At 43.4% G+C, this 23,225-nt stretch overlaps 2 protein-coding genes across 5 annotated transcripts in view; one reads left to right on the top strand and one right to left on the bottom strand.

Moving 5' to 3' along the window:
• Positions 1-9,637, top strand: part of trpc4apa (transient receptor potential cation channel, subfamily C, member 4 associated protein a) — a 28,097-nt gene extending 18,460 nt beyond the window's left edge. Inside the window, exon 20 of one of the 4 annotated variants that reach the window (XR_006031210.1) lies at positions 9,614-9,637. The gene's annotated coding sequence lies outside the window, so the exon portion shown is untranslated. Of the gene's footprint in view, positions 1-9,341; positions 9,367-9,613 lie in introns of those variants that run through there. The other 3 variants (XR_006031208.1, XR_006031209.1, XR_006031207.1) reach the window with 3 other exon arrangements.
• On the bottom strand, positions 220-21,385 carry myh7ba (myosin, heavy chain 7B, cardiac muscle, beta a). Its single transcript, XM_042089257.1, is given in 44 exon segments — positions 220-339; positions 517-651; positions 778-873; positions 1,199-1,303; positions 1,544-1,626; positions 1,629-1,689; positions 1,845-1,970; positions 2,531-2,668; positions 2,670-2,738; positions 3,063-3,255; positions 3,482-3,597; positions 3,930-4,054; positions 4,359-4,708; positions 4,932-5,128; positions 5,402-5,520; positions 5,826-5,952; positions 6,128-6,517; positions 6,682-6,786; positions 6,789-7,331; positions 7,686-7,889; positions 7,891-7,945; positions 10,409-10,545; positions 10,917-11,040; positions 11,249-11,366; positions 11,780-11,867; positions 12,947-13,023; positions 13,450-13,582; positions 14,273-14,452; positions 14,673-14,843; positions 14,951-15,100; positions 15,523-15,641; positions 15,994-16,132; positions 16,542-16,645; positions 17,438-17,536; positions 17,690-17,753; positions 17,989-18,081; positions 18,278-18,304; positions 19,442-19,535; positions 19,818-19,845; positions 19,998-20,154; positions 20,293-20,436; positions 20,645-20,748; positions 20,936-21,096; positions 21,372-21,385. Coding segments are annotated over 43 exon segments (5,805 nt in total). The 5' UTR covers positions 21,036-21,096; positions 21,372-21,385; the 3' UTR covers positions 220-321.
• Between the last annotated feature and the right edge of the window lie 1,840 nt (positions 21,386-23,225).

Genomic DNA, 23,225 nt, shown 5'->3' on the forward strand with positions numbered 1-23,225 from the left:
ACAGCCCCATCTTAACCAGAAAGAGTGTATGCATAAAACAGGCCCATCTTAACCAGAAAGAGTGTATGCATAAAACAGCCCCATCTTAACTACAATTCCTGTGTTGCTCTCCCAGAAAGAGTGTACGCATAAAACAGCCCCATCATCACTACAATTCCTGTTGGTGTGCATGTCCTCTCTTGCACATGCACTTGAAGTAATGAGAAGGCCACATGGATGCATATGTTTCTTTCCAAGCGTTTAATGAATTTGCCATCACACAATCAAAACATCTGTTGCAGCAGCTTGACTGTAAGTGGGATGTTATGTGGTGGTCCCTCCTCATTGTGTAAGTGGAGGCTGAAATACATTAAAGATTTTTTTAAGATATAATGTAATGTCAATAATACATATATTTTCTGTAAACATATTAAAATGGTTTAAAATTACTAGAAGAACTGCCATCATTAAATCTTAAAATGTTTGCTATGGTATGAAAATTGAACGTTTTTTTTTTGTTTTTTTTTTTTTACTTGCCTTCCCCCCTTGGTCACGGGTGCGAATGCGCAGTTTGTTGGCCTGTGACTCAGCCATGTCCGCTCTCTCCTCTGCATCATACAGCTCATGCTGGATCTTCCTGAACTTGGTCAGGTTGGAGTTGGTCTGCTCTTCCTACACAACATAACAATAAAAAGACTGTCATCTCGGCATGCCTTCAGTGGATAAATGGCTAGTTTTTGACCAGAATTCCTTCCCGCTGCTTTGACAAGTGGGTTCAAGTGTGGAATTTGGACTCACCGCCTCCTCGGCCTGTCTCTTATAGGTCTTGACTTTGGCCTGTAGCTTGTCTATGAGCACCTGCATACGGGCCTGATTCTTCCGGTCGTCCTCCGTCTGTAGGAACAGTAGGGGGCAGCATTTACTCACTGATCACAGTTGATTGTGTGAGGGTACAGTTATATGTGATGCCTTAATCATGTAGGTTGATCCATGTGATGGTGTCATATATATTAACACAACAATGGAATGGCCATTAAGATGGAATTTTCCTTTGTGTTATGATTGTATTTCATACAGGAATTACTATATTTGTGCATATGCATATCTGATCACTCAGGATGCAGTGCTCAGTTGATATGTTAACATTTTGGGAAATGGTGCCAACAACGTTACTATAGAGTGCGTGTGTGTGTGTGTGTGTGTGTGTGTACCCACGCACTTGGTAAGTGAGCTCCTTGATCCTCCTCTCATATTTGCGGAATCCCTTCTGGAACTCATTGCTTTTCTTCTGCTCCAGCTCTAGCTCGCTCTCCAGGTCTTTGACCTACCACAAGGAAAATTGTCAGACAGACAATTCACTCCAACATTCTCTCACCTTTAGTTCTTATAAAAAATCTCCCTGGAAAACACTGCTTAAAACCAATGAAAAACTAGATAAAACTAATAATTCAACAGATATTGATTACAAGTTCATTTTTAGACTTTTAATAGGCTATAGGCAAAAGTCCTTGGTCATTGTCAGCGCTTTGAATTAAATGGTCTAAATTGTCAGATGTGTCCTCACCCGGCTCTCCAGCTTCTGCATCTGCTTTTTGCCCCCTTTGAGGGCGATCTGCTCAGCCTCGTCCAGACGCATCTGCAGGTCTTCATTCGCTCCAGGTGAGCGCTGGTGTCCTGCTCCTTCTTCAGCTCCTCAGCCATCATGGCCGCCTATGGAGAAGGAGGATAAAAAAAATAAGAGGTAAAATTTTTGAAAAATTTCATGGATAAATATGTCATGTCTTCTCCGCTGTAGCTAGTGCTTCTCAAACAAATACCTTAGAGAATCATGCAAAATAAAAACAGCAACAACAATCACCACACACATCAGTGATGGCCTTCTTGGCCTTCTCCTCTGCGTTACGACACTCCTGCTGGACGTCGTCCACCTCTCCAGACAGCGCAGACAAGTCAGCCTCCAGCTTCTTCTTCTGGTTCAGCAGGGACATGTTCTGCAAGGGAACAACAGGTGTTTGATCCACAGCCTGTATCAAATTGATCAGTGTGTTTTCTTTGAAAATGTGTGGGTGCGTTGTGTGTCACAGGGTCTTGGATCTTTGTGCAGGTGTTCAGTGGTTGACAATATGACCAGCGACTAATGGTGACTGTAGTTGAAAGCTGATTAACTTGTATGTGCACTTTTTCATTAGCTGTGTTATGCGGATTAAAAATCCACTCTCCTAATCAAGGGGAGAAGTTGTGATCAGCTGATGTCAGGGAAACAGGGAAACCATGTGCAAATGCAAATGTATGTAAGCAAATCCATTTAGTCGTATTATACCCTGTATGAATAGCAAGCTAATCTGCCCCACCCAAGCAAATTGAATTGTATTCACATTTGATTTCATGCCAATTTTAAGAATTTACAGTAAGGAATTCTTATTCATATTGTCAAAATGCAGATTAAAAACTTGAATGGAAGTCCAGCTAATGTTTATACACAATACAGACTCATTCAGAGGCCCAGGTGAGAGTAGTGCAGCACAGGTGTAGGCTGCTCAGGTAGACTCACCTGTGAGTGCAGCAGGTTGACCCTCTCAGAGGTCTCCACCAGCTCGTGCTCGGCCAGCTTGCGGGCGCAATCGTTCTGCTCCTGCAGCGCGTGGAGCTCCTCCACCTCGGCCACCAGCAGGTTGTTCCGGTTAGTCCGGTTAGACCGCCGTCTGCTCCTTCAGCTCCTCGTTCTGGTGAATGGTCTCATCCAGCTCCATCTGCACATCCTGTGCTCAACCACACAGGCAACAGTCTCATTAAGCCTTTTAAGATTATTATGAAGGATAGCTTATATTGTTTAAAACGAAGCAAAAACAAGTCCAAATGTTCTTTTGTTGTTTCCCTGAAATGTGACTAGTAAATTGATCGTGTTGGTGTTCTCAAGGTCTCATGGAGAACCTTATCAAGCCTTGAAGAATTAAGACCCTTGATGCTATAGATGTTTGAAATAGGGCAGGTTCAAGAAATGTGACTACAACGGAGTAAACTAGCACTGGTGAAAGGACTGTAACGGTAGTTGTAACACTGAGTTGAAGTGCTTGAGGCCTTGCCTTGATCTGGGCCTGCAGGTTGCGGGCGGTCTTCTGGGACTCCGCGGCTGAGCGGTTGGCATGGTTCAGCTGCACCTCCATCTCATTCAGGTCGCACTCCATCTTCTTTTTCAGCCGAACTGCCTCGTTGCGAGACTTGGCCTCTGCGTCCAGGGTGGCTTGCATGGAGTCCAGAGCACGCTGGTGATTGCGACTGTTTTAGAAGGGGCAGAGTAGAAGGTGTGGATTAGATCTGTGAACTTAATGACTGAGCTCCAAGACAATCCAGAGGAAATTAATATATTCTATTAACCATTTACATGCTTCATTTTGCTTACCAGGAAAAAAAAATCTAAGATACTTAATCCTTTAACATGTAAAGAGAGTTACTGTGGTCTTAAAATGAAGGAAATTAAGGACAAAATCAGAGTCACGCTCACCGAAGGTTGTCAATTTCCTCATCCTTCTCAGCCAGTTTCTTGTCAACATCAGCTTTAACTTGGTTGAGCTCCAACTGGATGCGGAGGGTTTTACTCTCCTCATGTTCCAGAGTCGCCTAAGAGCAACAGAAGTAGCTGTTGTTGTTTTCACCCAATGTCAAGCCATAAAGGGTAGAAAGCTACCAACACATAAAGCATTCACTTCACTTCAAAGCACTAGCATTGCATTGACATTCAGAGCATTCTCAGAGCTTTCATTGAGTTGTTACTTGACAAAGGCCTTGTGTGGCCTTGTGCTTGTAAAAGACTTTATTGGGAGAGTAAATTTCATTATATTTATCATAGTGTGCTGCTAAATCCTACCAAGATCAAGCGTCACTGTTGACCACACTGGCTGCATGACTACAGTATAATGAGGGAGAATGTGGACTACTTCTTCAGTACCCACCTCAGCCTCCTCCAGGGAAGCCTGGATCTCACTCTTCTCCTGGTCCAGGCCTTTCTTGATCTTCTCCAGCTCCTGGATGGTCTTGCCTCCCTGGCTGATCTGGTCAGACAGATCAGAGATCTCCTCTGCAGGGACATCACTAGCAAGATCAGTGGACAGAACCCAGCAGTTCCCAATATAATAGCATTTGTATCCTAAAAACTACACTACCTACATGAACAGCCATTGTCTTGATCAAGAATTGAGTTGTAAAGCTTACCAGTAATTCATCATTAATAAGAAAGACATGGTTAAAGCATAAGAAATTGTTTAAGTCATCCACTGTTTCCATAATTAATCGTATGTGTGCTCCCAGCTAATATACTGTTGCAACATACTGTATGTGGCAATGAGATTCCCAGAAATAGACTACATTAGCTTGGAGCTTACCCTGGAGATTCTTGTTCTCCCGTTTGACGGTCTCCAGGTGGTCGAGCGCCTCCTCGTAGGAGTTCTTGAGCTTGAAGAGCTCGGTGCTCAGGCTGCGCGCCTCCTTCTGCGAAGCCTCCAGCTCCGCCTGCCACTCCTCGCATTTCTGACGCCACTCGGCCAGCACCTTGTCGAAGTTGCGCTGCTTCTTGTCCAGGGCAGCTGCAGCAGCGCTGGCGCGCTCCAGGTCCACCACTAGGTCCTCCATCTCCGTCTGCAGTCGGTGCTTGGTCTTCTCCAGGGACGAGCACTTGGCGCTGGACGACTCCACGCTCTCCTCAGCCTCCTGTAGACGAGTCACAAGCTTCTTCCTGGTGGAAGAAAGGTAAAAAAAAAAAATTGTTTTCTTTTGTGCTGTTAACATACAGATGGCTTAGAGGATGGATGCATGTGATTGAGAAAATTATTAGAAACAGAGGACAATTTGTAAAGGCAATCTATGTTTTTTAAGCCTAAATGTAAAGAAATACTTTTTTATGGTTTCAATAGCATTCCACAAACATCTAATGTCAAGTCACCAAATGTTTAACTCACTTGGCCTCTTCAAGTTCCTCGGTTTTTTGGATGGCATCCGTCTCATATTTGGTTCTCCAGTGGGTGACCTCAGCGTTGGCCTTGGACAGCGCCCTCTGCAGCTCAGACTTGGCCTCCTGCTCCTCCTCATACTGCTCTCGTAACAGGTCATTGTCATGGTGCGCAGACTGGAGTGCATGAGCCAGGGCATTCTTTGCCTGGAAAAGCCATGGAAACCATCAGATTTTTATATACCACTGGGGAAGTTTAATTTATTCTGCTCTACTCCTGTCTATCCTACTCTCACTATTATAATTAGCATTGCACACACAATGCTTTAATACAACTACTTTATCTACTTCTATAATACTGTCTTTTAATGATAGTAATGCCCCAATTATCTGTGGTTGCATTTCCTCCAGGATGTCTTTTAGGATTAATGAATATGTATCTTCAGCAGTATCTTCAGCATGTGAAAGTTGTTTGTTAACCTTGTTTTCTTCATCCAGCTGTTTTTTGAACTCCTCAGCATTCTGACTGAAGAAGATTTTAGTGCGTTGCAGCTGTGAGATCAGAGCCTCTCTCTCCTCAAGCTTCCTGCCCAGCTCAGCTGTAAACAGGAAGAGGCGGGGACAATGAGCCTCACCAACAGGAAGTTGGTCACAACAAGAAAATTTGATTTCCAGTTGTTTGAAATAAAAATGTTTTTCACTGTGTCATTGTCAAAGTTTTTCTTTACTTTGTTTTGTCAAATCTTATTTTTCACTTTTAGTGCCTATAAAATCTTCACAGTGCTGACTGTTGTTATGAGCAGAAAAGAACTGAATGTACCAGTTTTCATTCCTCATTCACTTATCCAATTGGAATATTGGTGTTGACCTTAAAAGAGCGGGAATGTGAGTTGTGTGAGCTCACCACTCTCGGCCTGGGCACGAGCCCTCTGGGTGTTGCTGTCATTGAGCTGCCTCTGGAGCTCATCCACCTTGGCCTTGGACTCGTTCATCTGGTCCTCGTAGAGCCGACATGTCTTCTCTGCACTGGCCTGAAATCATACAGGGAGGGATTGTTTATTCAAAGCGGATTAAATATGGTCCTGTGTGCAATCAGCATTCAGTAAAGAAATGTAGGTTTAGGGTGGACATAATCAATCTATGATTGAATCAATTAATCAATCAATCAATCAATTAATCAATTTACTAACCAGTCAATGCCCTCACCTTAGTTTTTGCGACCTGTTCAAGGTTGGAGGCCAGGTCATCAGCCTCCATCTTGGCCTCGGCGCGGTCCTTCTCTAGCTTCTGCTTGAGGCGCTGTAGGCTGTCAATCTGATCGCCGAGTTCGGCCACGGTGTCGGCGTGCTTCTTGCGCAGCGCTGCCGTGGCGGTCTCGTGGTGCACCATGGCTTCCTCCAGGTCCCGCTGCAGCTTCAGGACGTCCGCCTCACGCTTCTTGTTCATCTCGATCTGGGCCGTGGTGGCGCCGCCGGCCTCCTCCAGACGCTCGCTGAGCTCTTCGAGCTCACGGGACGTTTCGCTGCGCTGCTTCTCCGACTTGGCCTGAGACGCTCGCTCGGCCTCCAGCTCCTCCTCGAGTTCCTCGATGCGAGCCTGAGGATGGAGAATGGAGGTGAATATGATCATGTGCTGAAGATGGAGGTTTCATCCAGGACATCCTGGAGTCATGTCAAGTAAAGCGTGTACACTGAACGTGTCAGTAGTATAATCCAATTGAGAAAGATTGGTTTAGCTGTAGCAGGACATGTTTCACAAACCTGTAACTCCTTGATCCTCTTCTGAAGTTGGAGGACCAGAGCCTGCTCATCTTCAATTCTGGTACTGATTTGGTTCAGCTCAAAGTCTTTCCTGTCCAAAGTGTGCAAACATGTTTATTCATTTTTTTTTTACTAAAGGAAGGAATATAGTTTCCCCCAAATGAACATGCCATTCACAACTTATTTTGAATGTATTCAATTCTACAACTACAGGACAAATGTAGTTCAGTGTAGTTGTAAATGGAGTACATACAAGTACGTACAAATACATAGATAAATGCAGTGCTGGCATATGAGGAGCATTCCAAAAGGTTGAGGTGGTTTCACTGTGTAGTATAAACCACAGAGAGTTGGTCTAGCAAAAAGTCACTTTAGATATCACCTCAGCTTCCATCCATACTTCTCACCTTGTTCTCAGTGGCATGCTTCTCCTTCTCCAGCTTGGCCAGAGTGATCTCCAGGTCATCGATGTCCTTCTTGAGCTCAGCACACTCGTCCTCCAGCTTGCGCTTCTTGGCGGCCACGTTGGCATTCATCTCCTCCTCGTCCTCCAGCCTCTCGGTCAGCTCCTTCACCTTGGACTCCAGCTGGATCTTAGTCTTGATGAGCAGGTCACAACGGTCCTCAGCGTCGGCAAGATTATCTTGCTCCTGAGGTGGGTGAGGGAGAGAGAGAGAGAGAGGGAGAGAGAGAGAAAGAGAGAGAATGTCATTCTTTAATTGATCAGAAGAATATAAAATATCATCACTTTGAGGTATTCCAGATCAAGACCATACCAGACCAAGACCATTCCAAAAACCTCTATATCAACTTCCCACACCACAATGTAAGAATTTGCCCCTTGTAAATTATCAATATACTTGGCACATTTAGAGTTATTTTTCAGTGCCGGTTCCATGCCTATTGGTCTATTGGTCTACTTTACTGACAAAGCATCAACAACCAGTGGATCTAACACAGACATGGTTAGACACAGTTGGAGGGGGGGGGGGGGTGTTACTCACAGCTTGCAGTTGGAGAGTGAGGTCATTCTTCTCTTGGGTCAGGTTGACCTGCTTCTCCTCCAGGTCCTTGCGCTTGGCCTCCGACTTCTCCAGCGTCTCCTTTAGCTTGAGGTACTCCTCCTTGAGGGCGGTCAGCTCCTTCTCCGCAGTGGCGCTCTTCAGCAGAGGCTTGATCTTGAAGAAGAGCTTCATCCATGGCCATCCACAGTTTCACTGTGTTGAAGGCCCGGATGTTCCACTGGATGATCATCAGAGCCTCCCTACAGAGTGGCACAAAAGAGAGAAGAGAGAAACATGTGAAGAGAAAATAAAGAAACTAGACAGACAGAGTGTGTGAGGCTGTTGTTGAGAATGAGTGGAGAGAGAATGGTAGAACTATTGCAACAAGGAGACATGGGTGATATGACAATTGTTTGAATAGAGGAATATTAATGTAACATATGCTGTATGTGCAGATATTATTCTTTGTAGTGGTATGATCAGAGGTTCCAGGTCAACTGATTAATTAAATAGTGGCTTGATATATAACATAAAAAAGGCATTATCATAAACATGACACATTGCACATTACACCCACCCATTTTACACCCATTTTGCAAGAATCACTGTAAAACTGACTTCCTATTGAAATCCAAAAGCTTGAAGTGCACTTCACTGTGGACTGTCCCTTTAAATCATTGAGACTTCACTCTGAGACAAAAGTGATCCCTCCCTCTCTTTGAACTGGTCCCACTGACACTAATACCACCGACACCTAAGCCCAGTTAAGCCATTTGGGTTCTTTCATCTGCACTTCTTTCCCAAGAGCGGAACAAATATAGACCTGTGATAAATTAAATCGGGCTGCCGCCTGCTCTCTGGCTATTGTTGGAGAGCAAATTAAACAGGCGTGTTGCTATCCATGTATAGCCATGGCTTGGTATGTTAACCATGTCAAAGGGATGCTTGAGTGAGTAAACAGGAATAGGCATGTGAGCATGTGTGTGGCAGCCTGTGTGTGTATGTGTGTGTGTGTGTGTGTGTGTGTGTGTGTGTGTGTGTGTGTGTGTGTGTGTGTGTGTGTGTGTGTGCGCATGTGCGTGTGTGTGTGTGTGTGTGTGTGTGTGTGTGTGTGCGCATGTGCATGTGCATGTGCATGTGTGTGTGTGTGTGTGTGTGTGTGTGTGTGTGTGTGTGTCCGCGTGTCCGCGTCTGCCTGTGTATGGAGGTGTCTTTGTGTGCCTTCAGCAGGATGAGAATCTCCGTTTATGGAAAGGCACATGAGATTATATGATAAATGGCCAAATGTGCAGTATGTCTCTTTAGTGTATTTTCACAGTTAAGTCGTCAGGTTTTGTCCATTTAATTTATTTAGTAATCAAAGCCCTCTGGCCACAGTACTGTCTAATCCTCTTTCACCGCCCAGATATGCCATCTATGTGCTCATTTAAAACTACAGGCGCCATGCTGAACAGTGACAGGGTGTGTGTGAATGTCTGTACGTGCATGTGTGTGTGTGTGTGTGTGTGTATGCGCGTGTATGCGGAGCCGGGTGCCTGTATTTTTAGGAAGGAGCAACCAGCTGTTGCCTAACACGTGTTGCAACCTGGGTTTGAGGACACCATCAGCATTGTTTCATTTAGGGTGTGTCAGAGGGCAAGGGCCGAGCGCAGTTAGGTGTGTGTGTGTGTGTGTATGTCCGTGCCTTTGTGTGTGTGTGTGTGTGTGTGTGTTGGGGTGAAGGGCTTGTAGTGGCTTACTGACCACACACATGTGGTCGGGGGGCTTAAAACGTCACGTCTGCCCCAGGCGCTGCTTGGAGCGGACAGTGGGAATACATTCGGCGTGAGGTGGAGCAGGTGGAGGCTTCATGTAACAAAGGGCCTCTGCCAGCGGCATGACCAATGTGACCTCAGGGCCTTGACACTGAGCTCAGTCTGGCTGACAAGGTGTGTGTGTGTGTGTGTGTTTGTGTGTGTGTGTGTATTTGTCTGTCTGTGTGTGTGGGGGGGGGGGGGGGGGGGGGCAGTGTGAGGGCAGTTTGTGCTCATATAACGTTTATGAGTATATGTGTGTGCGTATGCGCACGTGTGTGTGTGTGTGTGTGTGTGTGTGTGTGTGTGTGTATGTGTGTGTGTGTGTGTGTGTGTGTTTATGTGTATTCCTAAACGTGATCCATAGTTCACTGCTGAGTTGTATACTGGCCAACTGCTTTAAACACTAGGAGTGAGAGAAACTAGATGCTGACTGTATTTCTCCTACTGAAAGTGACTCCAGACACATGAGCCACACAGTCTACCAATCCTTTCTCATGGACACTGGTGTTTGAGTATAGGTATAAATCAGAGGTGTGAATGAATGGACATCTAGATAGAATGGTGGGACACTGTTGAGATGATTAGGACACAACTGGGAATGATTACAATCTATTCCATAGCACAGTGCACAGCACAGTGCCCCCCATCACTCTAAGAGCTGTTCTAGCAACTAACACCCATGGGTTTGAACTTCCTTGCTGGTACACCTGCCTCGTGTGTGTGTGTGTATGTCTGTGTGCGTGTGTGTGTGTGTGTGTGTGTGTGTCTGTGTGTGTGTGTGTGTGTGTGTGTGTGTGTGTGTGTATGTGTGTGTGTCTCTGTGCCTGTGTGTGTGTGTGTGTGTGTGTGTGTGTGTGTGTGTGTGTGTGTGTGTGTGTGTGTGTGTGTGTGTGTGTGTGTGTGTGTGTGCATGCATGCAGCTCTCACTTCCTCTCCATCATCCTCCTCAGCTCCATCCTCATGATCTTGCCCCGGCTGACGGCCTACAGCAGAGTGAGGATTTTGGCCAGGCGCTCGTCTCTCATCTCCTCCAGCTGGCCCAGCAGCCCCGCCTTGAAGAACACCTGTCCCACAGGTACACACTCACAGTGTTAAATCAAAGCACTGCACACACACTCTCACACACACACACACACACACACACACACACACACACACACACACACACACACACACACACACGGGTGTATGTCTGCTCCATTTCTACAAACGTCTGGCTACTCGGTTATGACAAATACCATAGAAATGTCCAAACTGAACTAAACAGTTAAAATGAACAAAACCATGTCTGACCAGACCAACACTCTGGAGGTAACTGAAAAGATCCATTGCACATTTGCACAAACGTTCAACTAAAAAGTTCAACTGATTTTTTTACTCTGGTATAAGGTGCTGTGGATGAACACTGAATAAGAGAAACAACTATATTTCATACCTTGGTGTGACCAAAGCGATACTGGTTGTGGTCGATGTCAAGAGAGCCCAGCAGCTTCTCTGCAGCTTTCCTGCTGTCCACAAACGTGTCATCTGGGATGGCATGAGGGTTCAGGATACGATACCTGCTCATTATCAAAAACAAACAGATCAGAAAAACACGGAGAGAACAGGGATAAGGGAAAATAATGTCCTGCACAGTCCATGGATTTCAATCAGAATAAGGATAGTAAATGTCCCATTAATATTTGGATTCCTTCATTTAGATAACTTCCTTTCTCTTATGTCTGTGTACTGAGATGCTGAGATGCAGTGATGAGGTGTAAGTCTGACCTCTGCTTGAAGTCGGCGTAGAGGATGCGGTTGGGGAAGCCTTTCCTGCAGATACGGATCCCCTCCAGCACACCGTTACAGCGCAGCTGGTGCAGGACCAAGAACGCATCCATGATTCCTACAGGAGAGAGAGAGAGAGAGAGAGAGAGAGAGAGAGAGAGAGAGAGAAAGAAAGAAAGGGGCAAAGGATGAGAGAAAGAATAAAAAATGGAGTTGTGTATGTGTGTGTGTGTGTGTGTGTGTGTGTGTGTGTGTGAGAGAGGGGGTGGAAAGCCGAGATGTGGTTGTGATAGTGGAGACACTTGAGACAAGGTCAATAGGGTCACAGTGTGTTATTCTCTGTATGTAGTATTCTTTCAGTATGCTATCATTTGCATGTAGTACTCTTTAAGTATGCTACTCTCTATATGGGGTACTCTAGAACTATGCTATTCTCTGCATGTGGTACACTATAAGCATGCTATTCTCTGCATGTGGTACACTATAAGCATGCTATTCTCTGTGTGTGATGCATGGTGTGGAGGTGAGTACCTGGAGTCTTGGTCTCATTGGGGATGATGCAGCGCACAAAGTGGGGCTGAGTGCAACGCAGGTTGGTCATCAGCTTATTCAGATTCTCCTGCAGATGCAACACATAGAGACCATGACCAGGGGCACCGAGTGTAACCTTCTCTATGACATTTTAAAAATCTTTTCTGTCCAGAATTACCAGGTTCTAATGTTTCCAGGTGTATTTTTTACTATTACTATTACTAACTGTACAAACACAGCTGCAACAGTACAACTGCTTCACTACTGTAGTATTATATGATTTTATTGCTCTATTTTATTGCACTGGCAAAAGGAAATGTTTGAACTTAGATGTCATTGCACAATATAAAAGTTCTCTGGATGATTAGAGGGAAAACACAGTAACAATTGTTTGTGTATCCTCCCAGCTGCACAGACAGAGGCAGATAGTGTGTGAGGAGACTGGTAGGCTGGGAGGCTGTGTGTGATGTGGTGTCCTGAGATGCTTGGAGCAGTGGAGCCAGCACAGACTTAAAGTGATGTTCATTTGATCAATGCCCTAAACATCACTGCAAGTCTTAACTGCCTCCCTCTCGTCTACAGAAGGATATTCACCAAAGGGCAGCCATTTTCTATGTGTGGCATGTTTCACAGTGTCAATACCATACAAAGTACACTTTTACTGGTCCTTCACAGTTAAAAACAGACAATATAAAGCTCTACCATATTGTAAGGCAACATTTTCAGGCTACACTGCCAAAGCAGATACCATCACAGTGACACAAAGTCCAGCTGGCGTGTCGTTTTTGTCCGTGACCCTCAAAGGCATTGAGGCTGTGTTGTGTCTGTCAGTAATGCTGCCTGGTTATGTTGCCTAAAAGGTTACCCTGTGTATCATTAGCCAAATTCCTCTTCGCGGCAGCTGATCGGCACATGGGCTAAACACTCTAAGGGCTCAGGCGGTTTCTTTCCACTACAGTGAGTTACACTATAAATAATTTGTAAAAATCCCCCTACAATAAAATTATCCCCTCTTCCAACAGTGTTGGTAGGCTCCCTCGTGCAACTGTAACTTAAAATACGAAACACGTGATGCCGTAAATGTCAGCCGGTCAGGCGATTCGCGGCGAACAGGATGGGACAGGGCAAAGTGACCACCCCGGGCAAACAGTATGACATCATCCTCACCTTATGGAGCTGAGAGACTGTCTGGAAAGAGGCCGCCTTCTTCCTCTTCTCTTTGGCGCCAGGTTTGGGATCAGAGGCTGGAGTGGAGGATCATGTTACAGATAGACTTAAGACTATAGACTACACAATACCACAGCCTTTCAAATTTGAAGCGCTGTAAAGAGGCGAAGTACACATTGGCAGAAAGTTCCACTTTTTAAGTGTGGAACAATGAAGAATGTGAATGATATTTATGTAGGGGGTGGATTGCCCTAATGTGGGCCATTTTTTGCTTTTTTCGGTCTTCTGTAGTAGGCTATTAGGCTATGATGTGAGGGCAACACAATAAATCCACATCCAGTTTTGATCACAGGACCCTACAGATTTGCCTTTCCCATAGTTTTACTGACATTCATTAGTTTGGGGAAGAGCCACACCCACTGGAGCTTAGGTGTCCCACATTAGGCAGTGTCCCACATTAGGACAATTTAGTATAAGCTATGTAGAGTGGACAGCGCTGTTACCTGTGTCGGAGCTGATGTAGTTCTCATAGAGAGCAGCCAGTAGTTTGTTGGAGGACTTCTGAAAGCAGGCCACCACTGTTTCATTCAGCGGGTCCTTGTTTTTGTCCAGCCAGCCAGCAAGGTTATAAGGCACCTGGCAAGTCAAATACAGAGATTCATAAGAGACCATGCACACACATGCTAACAAAGATGACAAATAAATGAGGAAAAATCATGAGGAAAGACAAAGAGACTGTCGGAAATTATCTAAACGGTCATTTTTATCAACGGTCAAATTATCTAAACGGTCATCATAAACATTGTGTATGAGTGATCATTATGGTTGGTATTATGGTATTCATATATAATTGCATACTGAGAGATGCTTAGGTTTCTCAAAAATACCTTTTCCAATGGTACTTCTTGACAAAAAAAACTGTTCATTATAGTTAAAAATACTTGTCAAAGAAACCTCTTCTAATAACTTAAAATGAGAGAACAATAATGGTGAAGGGTTCTTTAGGAATACAGGTCTCAAGATGATGACACATGGGGCAACTTTTTGAGTAATGTTGCTGGGCAACCACATAAACAGTTCCATGTGGTCTGGTTGGATGATTGTGATCATTTGCAAAAAAAAAAAATGATGCCCAATTTCAATTAGAACCTACCAAAACAACAATACTCAGCAACAATACTCAGCAACATTGCCGAGCTCAAAAGGTTGCTCAATCAGCTTCCGAACTGTATCTGTCTTCCATTGGAATTACACTCATGATAGCTGCTAACGCTGTGTTCGCCAAGATAAGCTACAGATGGCTATGGTAGAGTAGAGTCAGCCTACCACTCCGGCGTAGTGCATTATCTCGAACTGGGCCTCGAATTTGCGCTTCTTATCCGGCCGCGGCTTCTGGAAGTTGGGCGATTTGCCAACGTGGTTGTCGTACAGCTTGGCTTTGAAGCTGCCGTCCGTGGCCTTTGGGAACATGCATTCCTCTTCGAGGATGGAAAGGATTCCCAGGGGCTGAGATAAAACAATAAAAGTACATTGAAAATGCAATCAAATATATCCAGCTTCCAAGTTTCATTACATTCATGTGCTGCAATGATACAATTGACTAAGCCTTACACAGACCTACAACAGTCTACAAATCTAGAAAACTTAGAATCCAACTGCTATCTTTGATAACTACCATAAAAATCTGATATTGGCAATATCAATGATGAGTTAAACCTCTGCACACCTTTTCGATGAGGTCAATGCAGGCTTGGAGGTCCAGCCCAAAATCAATGAAAGTCCATTCGATCCCTTCTCTCTTGTACTCCTCCTGCTCCAGGATGAACATGTGGTGGTTGAAAAACTGTTGCAGTTTCTCATTGGTGAAGTTGATGCACAGCTGCTCAAAGCTGTTCAGCTTAAGGAAGAGAAAAAAATAACATTAGACAGCTGATGGTGTCAAGTAAAATCTGTAAAAAAAAAAAAAAAGCTGTCAAATGCCTCCATTACAGTACATCTACTTACTTCAAAGATCTCGAAGCCTGCGATGTCGAGGACGCCGATGAAGAACTGCCGAGGCAGGACAGTGTAGAGGGTCTTGTTGATACGCCCCACCAGCCATTTAAACATGCGGTCGTACGTAGCTTTGGCCAATGCTCCCACTGCATAGTTAACCTACACCGCCCACACCCCCCCCCCCCCACACACACACACACACACACATAGAGACACAAAGGAAACAAACACACACACACAGAGCACAGAGAGGCACAGCTGTCATTCTTGAACGCACATACTGTTGCCTGGATACCAGGCTGAATCCACAGGGTGCTCAGTGCCTCCATATTGATCGGCAGGACAAATAAATCAATGCTCTTTTTGTTTGTGTTTTTATCAATGAAAAGGGGAAGAAAGAAAAATGAACATTACAATTATCTAAACAATTACAATTGTTTTCTTTCTTTCTTTCTTTCTCTCTTTTTTCAGAGAGGGGTCCTGTGCATTGCTACTGTGTGTGTGTGTGTGTGTGTGTGTGTGTGTGTGTGTGTGTGTGTGTGTGTGTGTGTGTGTGTTTGAGTGTTCTAGATGAGACTCACCTGTTCCACATTTTGTCCCTTCACCACGTACTCATTCCCCACCTTCACTCTGGGGTACAGCAGGCCCTTAATGAGGTCAGCAGAGCTCACGCCCATCAGGTAGGAGGCCTTATCAGCACCTGATCAGAACACGCACACACACACACGTGATTACTATGATTACTAAAATCTGAGGAAGCATCCTTTTACTACAATAATACCATAGCTAATCATATCAATCTTCCATCTTCCATTTCATATTACGGTACTCTAAATGTGATGACTGATATCTTCTATGGTTCTGTACTGCACATGATGTAGAACCACTATGATTCCAGCATAGAATTATGAGGGGACATACATACTATTGTGCCCACTGGCTTTTGGTACAACTTGGAACTTCTGGGTTTGAAGTTAATTTAGGAATTGGAAACAAGATGACAAAAGACGGAAAATCTTAGAATTAAGTCCTCAGTAAGAGATCCAACCCACTTTCAGTGCCGTCGGCCTCAGCCTGCTCCTCCCTCTGCCTCTGCTTGAACTTCATGTTGCCAAAGTGCATGATGGCCCCCACGATCTTGTAGCAGCCGTATTTCTCATCTGGACTGAAACCCAAGATGTCCATGGCATGCTGGCCAACACACAAAAACAAACATTCAGAGGGAGGACATATTACCAGGTCACCAGAGGTGTTTCAGAAGCGGTTTTGTGTCATGCACTGTGTTCACAGATTGTGCTAACTGATTGTGCTATTTTTAAGTCCTGCATGTTGTAGTATAGGGAAAAGTGTAGGCTGCTTTTATTCATTTCACAGTATAAAGAAACAAGTACAACATTGATGACAGACAGCCCAGGTCAATGAAACTGCCACACAGTTAGCCAGAAAGTCATATCGCCCCACAGAGGATGGCACTGGTATTACGACAGACTTTGGTCATTGCCATGGCTTGCGTGAGACGAGTACAAGACTTAATGCCAGCGGGTTGGTGCCTGTTGTCACTGTTGTTATCGTTAGCAACAGTGATTTCGCGGTCACTTACGTCTGTAGCCATGAGCTCCTGTCCATCATCCATGCTCTCTATCGTGATCACTCCTTGAGAGCAGAAATGGTAGTCGAAAGGGTTGGAGGAGACCAGAAGCATGTCTGCAACATAAACAAAGTTGGAGAGATGGAAAAGTACTTTAGACTCACAGGAGAGGTAATGAACTGGAAAATTAAAAACTAAGATTGCTATTTCAGGCTTGGTGACAAAAACATTTCCGATGACTGAAGCTCATTTGCACTGAGGAAAAGCTTCTAGCCACAATCTATCGACATCTTGAACGAGGACTGTAGCATGATAGTGATACTTCACTACAGTATTTTTATATTCTATTCTCTACTTCCTTTACTGTATATATCTTTGCCGTAGTGTGCACTGCACAGTCATTGGAATCAGACTAAATACTAAAAGACTATACATTTCATTGAATTTTGATATTGTACCTTGTATATGTGACAAATAACATTTGATTTGATTTGATTTGCATCATAATTGTGGTAGAAATTTGTTCATTATCGTCTACCACAATTATGTCAATGGCATATATTGTATAAAATGTTGTGCTCAACATGATACATGAGAGTACAAGAGGACAAGAAATTAAGAGTTCAGCAAAACCCTCTAAACGCCACCTCTGTCAACATAAGAATGGTGAGTGAATGCTCTCCACACATAGTATACGTTAATCATTTATATTGTATAATTTATACATTAATCAAATAATTTCTCTCTTACTGGTCTGAAATATCGATTTGTAGGGCAAAAACCTATAGGAGCCTGATAAAAAAATGCTCATTTAAAAGAAAAGTGGCCAGATGGATTTAGAGGGTTTTGCATTTGAACTCTTCAGATGTCAATAAATGTTCTCTCTAACGAGAGACTTTGACTGTTACCTAGGAGCTCTGGATTCTTCTGAGACATGATCTGGTAGTAGATATGGTAACTTCTTTCTCTAGGCTGCTGAAATATCACTCTGGATTTTTCCAGAAGATCTGAAAACAAGGGTATTTTATATGTGCATTAATTAATGGAAGTACCACTGTAGCCAGTGTGCGCACCATTTTAACATGCACTGGTAACAATATGACATATGGTGCTGGCATTTTAAGCAAATATAAGTCTATGAGTATGATGTTATAACTCACAGATATCAATGTCAGCAGAGGCTAGTTTTCCTGTGTGTCCAAAATGGATCCTTATAAACTTGCCCTATAAAAGATGAAAACAATAATGTAACATATTTAAAACATACATCTGTATGGTACATCCCACCATTCTAACACAACATATGAGTTGTTAGAGAGACAGTTACAATTGTTAGTCCTCTTCTCATTTAATTCTCAGATATTTAATCTCAGATATTTTTCCTCTAATCAAATTGTGTTGAAAACTCATAAGACTCTTTCAACTTCTACAGTAATGTCCAGCGAAATATTCTACTCACAAAGCGGGAGGAGTTGTCATTCCTCACAGTCTTGGCATTACCGAAGGCCTCCATGGCAGGGTTGGCCTCAATAATTTGATCCTCTAGGGTGCCCTAAGCAGGAAACATCATCAGAGGGTTAGTTTTCAGACAGATATCCGTCAAGATGTATCTCCAAAGGTAAATTCTCTGAACTGAAGTTTTGTATAACTTTGCATTGATTCGCTTTGTATTTGGTTGTTGTGAAGCTGTGTATTACATAGTTACTGTATATTCAAAATGTTTTTTTTTTAGTTGCTAATGAACTCACCCCAGTTTTGGTAGCAGGACCTTGACCCTGAAAAGGGATGAGAAAGGTTTGTTAGTAGACCTATAACAGCAATGAGGGCAAGGTTTCCTGAAATGTTCTTAATGCTACAATGTTCTTTAGTTTTAGGCCTACCTTTTATAGTTAAAAAACAAAAAAAATTATGTTAATGGCGAGACATATTCCTTCCTTGCACTTACTGCCAAGGAAGACATACATAGGCTATGTGTTGCATTGCATGTTGTGCCTGATTGTAATTTAAAAAAAAGGGAAAAAAATAATTGCTTATTAAATGTCGACATGCATATCCTTGCTGCTATGATCACTTGCGCTGTCATGCCCATCAAACAAATCTGACACCTGCTCAAAAAGTGAATGTCAATAATGGATGCCAGAAACATGGATTTAGCCTCTTAAGGCAAGGTAGGCCTATACGTAACATAGCAAAAAAAGACTCTTAAGAGATAGTTCAGGAAACACGCCTAGAGAAGCAAACTATTAAGTAAGGTATAGGCCTAATTTTGTAAAGATTAAGAGACAACGTTATCAGGAAACGTGACCTAGAACACCAACAACAATACTCTGAATTTGAATGGTTTCCACACTGAACTGAAGACCAGCCTGACCAGTCCCACTCTGGGAATCAAAAATTCCCAACCTCTGTATCAGAACTTCTGATGTTTTTTTGTAGTTGTTCACATTTGAAATCACATGGACTGGCCATTACTTGTTTCAGTTCAACAGCTTACCAGAACAAGGGTACAAATCTACCCAACAAATCTTTGTTAGTGAACATCAATCAGATAAGCAAAAATGGGTCCTGGAGGTAGTAAAAATGTTTGGAAAAAAATGAATTAAGGACGGCTGGTAAAAGTGAGAGGTTAATACCAACACTGTAAAAAAGGAGAAGAGCTTTGTGGGAATGAAAAAAGATGGAGGACAAAAATATTCTCAAGAAAAGAAAAAAGAAAAAAGAAAGTGAACATGAGGAAAGATTTTCCAGCATGGGACCGGAAGGAAGAATGGAATTTTGTCCCAGCCTAGGATGAATGTTTATCAAAAGGTGTCTCACTCTCAAAAGGAACCACACAAAAAATATGGGGAGAAAAAATTAAATGGGGGGAAAAATCAAAATCCCAAAACACGGATAGCGTTTAGCCTTACTGCTTTTTTAGCTGCCGCTTCCCCCAGAGCTGCTATTATGGCAAAATACTGAATTACACGTTTCGTGTTCACAGTTTTGCCAGCACCGGATTCTCCGCTGGGAGTAGTCAAAAATTAGTTTAGGACAAATGGACAAAAATGTCATGCCATACAAAAAAATCCCAAGACTGCAAAATTCTGCATTTTCGTACATAAAGATGGAAAACATGTCCCAATTAAATGTAAATGTCAATTAATGCAAAAGTATTGCTGAGGTCTAACTGTATTGAGTAGGCCTAGTATATTTAGCAACGGCTTATGCAAGTGATCATATGAATTTAATTTCTGTAACATTATTAATGTTGGTGGCTATTGTGATAGCCTATTGTTGTACACTTACGTGATAAGCATGGACTGGTTCTCACGATCTGTGTGGACAAAACAAATGCATAGCTATTGATATTTTGCAACAAATATTGATGTTTTAAAATACAAAAAGTAATGGTGTCTGTTATTTTTTCAGTATTAAATAACAACATTAAACAAGATAATGGGAAAAAGTAAAGAAAGTCCTACGTACTGCACAACATGTGATTGTAGGCATTGTCAGCAATGGAGTAGATATGCGGTGGGGCCTCCGAGCGGCGCTTGCCCTTGTACGCAGCCACCACGGGGGCCGTGTAGACCGGGAGCCACTTGTAGGGGTTCACCGTCACACAGAACAGCCCGGAATACGTCTACAAAGACAGCAACATTACTCAAGAGGGAGATCTCTCCACTTCGTTGACAGACAAAAATCCAAATTCCCTCGTCACATCTCGGCAGTCAGCATCGCAATTTGTGAGCAAGTTTGGAGGATGCAGCCTGTCACTCACATATATCATCCAGTTGCTGTAGCGCTTCCGCAGGTTAAACAAAACAGAAGCTTCGTTCAGGTGGGTCAGCATAGCCATATCCTCAATCATATCGATTTTGGGAGGATTCATTTGCTGGATGTCATCCTACTTCACGGTAAGGGTCTGCACGTGTGGAGGGAAAGACAATTTGAACTGATCGCAGAAAATGCAGTGACATGAATCAATCGCGTAGCCTACTTTTGTGCGACAAAGTGATTTAAGTCATTTTAAAAGTGCTTTAAGTTTTCCATGTATCACCCCACCAAACAACAACGCCAATGACCATTGAAAACAACTCGTTTACGGCTATTGCATCCGATAATATACTAACCTTTCCATCATTTGTCTCAACGATGACTTTGTCACCTTTGATATCTTTGATTTCAATTTCAATATATGCCTCCTTCTCGTCCGGGATCCAGGCACGCTTCTTACCTGTCACAGTAGCACAATAGTTAACATGTGTGTCCGCGCTGCTCTAAACACGAGAGAAAATATATATCTCGTAACAGCGACTCATAATCCATGCCTTGCATTATACAATGACAGTCCAACGTTGTAAAGGACGAGTTAGCTACATCACATCATAAGAACAAAACAAGATCAAAATGTTCTACAATACCATCGAATGCCACCGTTTGTGCTCCCAGTAACACGAGATCCGACTTGCGCAGAAAGGGCGCTGCCTCTCCAAACTCCTCCATGTCCAATAAGCGGGACATGTTGGTGCCTCCAAAGTCCTGCTACACTTCTAAGGTCAATTGGATAAAAGTTTCCACAAACCTGAACAGAGAGAGTAAAATTAATATTTACTCGCAATTCAACGTTACACCCTTTTCTTATTTATTTTCTCCAAACGTTGTAAAGAAAAAAACATTCACAATATCAGATGTACACCTGTCACATATTATTTTATGTTTGACTAATTCAATCCTCAACAAATATATGAGTAGAGTTTCTTTTTTTATTTTCAAGTCTAGATTATGAATTCCTTCCAATTTTGTTAATTAACTGAAAGAAATGTGTATGGCACTGCCACTACGCACGGATGGACTAACCTATGCAAGCGCTGAAAGGCTAGAGAGAGCGCAAGCTGTATGGGCCCTATTTATTGTCTCCATCAAGGTCACGCTTTGGGAAGATATGTCAAACATTATCATGTGTCGCCTCCTCTGCCGCCCATTGGTGGGCAGCGTGTGTCTCAATTGACACAAAAGGCAAGCTGCATTTCAACTTTGCGCAAAGCACACAGCCAGTTATTTTTGTACCGGGAAGGCGTGATTTAGGGTAAGTCGGAAGGGGTGGAGGGCGGTGCAAACCAAAGGGGGTGTTTGTGTTTATAGTGTTATTGTCAACTGTGGAACCACTATCGAGTTCGCAACTGGCCAGGTTATGCACGCGTAATTGCCTGGATAAATTGAATCGCGAGCTTGTAAGTTTTCCCTCTGGACAGAGCTGTCAAGGCTGGTAACTACGAGAAGTGAGGGTCAGCCATTCTTCAAGGTGTGAATGAGATCACTGCTCATATCTACTTACCATTGCTATATATCTGATTTGCCATTTCTGCGTGGCATTCCCTGGGCCCATTTATTTCATTATAGAGTCGTTGACACCTGGTGTTACACTCTCTTCAGTTGATGGTCCAAGTACAGTCTGAGGAAAGCTGAGACTCCTCTATAGACCTTCTCCTGGAGGCCAACAACAATTCACAAGTATTCAATTAATAAAATACACATGTGTAGCCTCACCCATCTCTCTCCCTCTAATGGCTTGTTCACAGCTTCTTTTGTTGTTGACGCCAACAGGGGGGCTGCCATTGTATACCACTACAGAAGTTGTAGCCATAGGAGATATTATTTCAGCACCCTCGGTGCTCAACACTAGACATGATGCTTAACATAAGCCATCATATTTGGCCTGTTTTGTGAAGCAGCCATTGCTGGTTAGGAATTATTTGAAGTTTTATGACAGACACAGAAGAAAAAGTTCAAATTATTTTAATAGAATACTTTAACATAGGGTAAGGGTTATTTGCTTAGTTTTAAAACAGATGAAGGCCATGGACGTAGAGGGAAGGATATAAGGGAATGTCAAAAATTTTGTTCCAAAAAAAGATTCTGCCTACTCTAACAGTTGGAACCTGTTAATTGCCCCCGCCCTTTAAGTACAGTAGAAGCATTCTGTGAACTGAGACATTCCACAGCACTCCAAGCATCTGTCAGCTAGAAACGGCTTCTGACACTCTGAGCTTTGAGGAAGATGTAACATCACTAACCTTTACTATTCTAATGATGTTTGGTCTTAAGGTAATCTAAATAATATGCTAAAACTGGAAAATGAGGCAAAACAAAGCACAGTGCAGAACCTGATGTTTATATTTGCATCTAACATCTTCTTCTCCCAGTAGAATTTTAGGTATGGTCAGCAATTCAAGGACTGAACTGATCAAAAAACCACCCGTACCCTTTAAAGTAACTTCAGTGGACCTCTTGTCCTCTCCTGACCAAATCCGAATGGCATTTATCCGAATCCGAGTTCAGAAAGTGACCCCTGCCGCAGTCTCCCTGGAACTTTCCAAGTGAAGCATTAAATTAAGACCGTGGTAACGAGAGGACTCTATCAAGCCTGTCCTCGGGGAGCTCGCCAGGGCCCATTTGTTCGGCGGTGTCTGTTCTGTAATTCTGCATGTGTACGCAGGAGGAGAGGGACTCTTTTTACACTCTGCTCCCCGAGGGGTTTGACCTTGAGCTATGTGTGCCCTTGTATGCTGAGGGGGGGGGGGGGGCAAAGAGAGAGATGTGTGTGCCCTTGTATGCTGAGGGGGGGGTTGGGGGGGGGGCAAAGAGAGAGATGTGGAAAAGGGGAGGGTGGCGGTTCATAGTGTCCTGAAATAGACAAAGAATACACCCCTC

The sequence above is a fragment of the Alosa sapidissima genome, chromosome 4 (assembly GCF_018492685.1).
Source record: "Alosa sapidissima isolate fAloSap1 chromosome 4, fAloSap1.pri, whole genome shotgun sequence".
NCBI lineage: Eukaryota > Metazoa > Chordata > Actinopteri > Clupeiformes > Clupeidae > Alosa > Alosa sapidissima.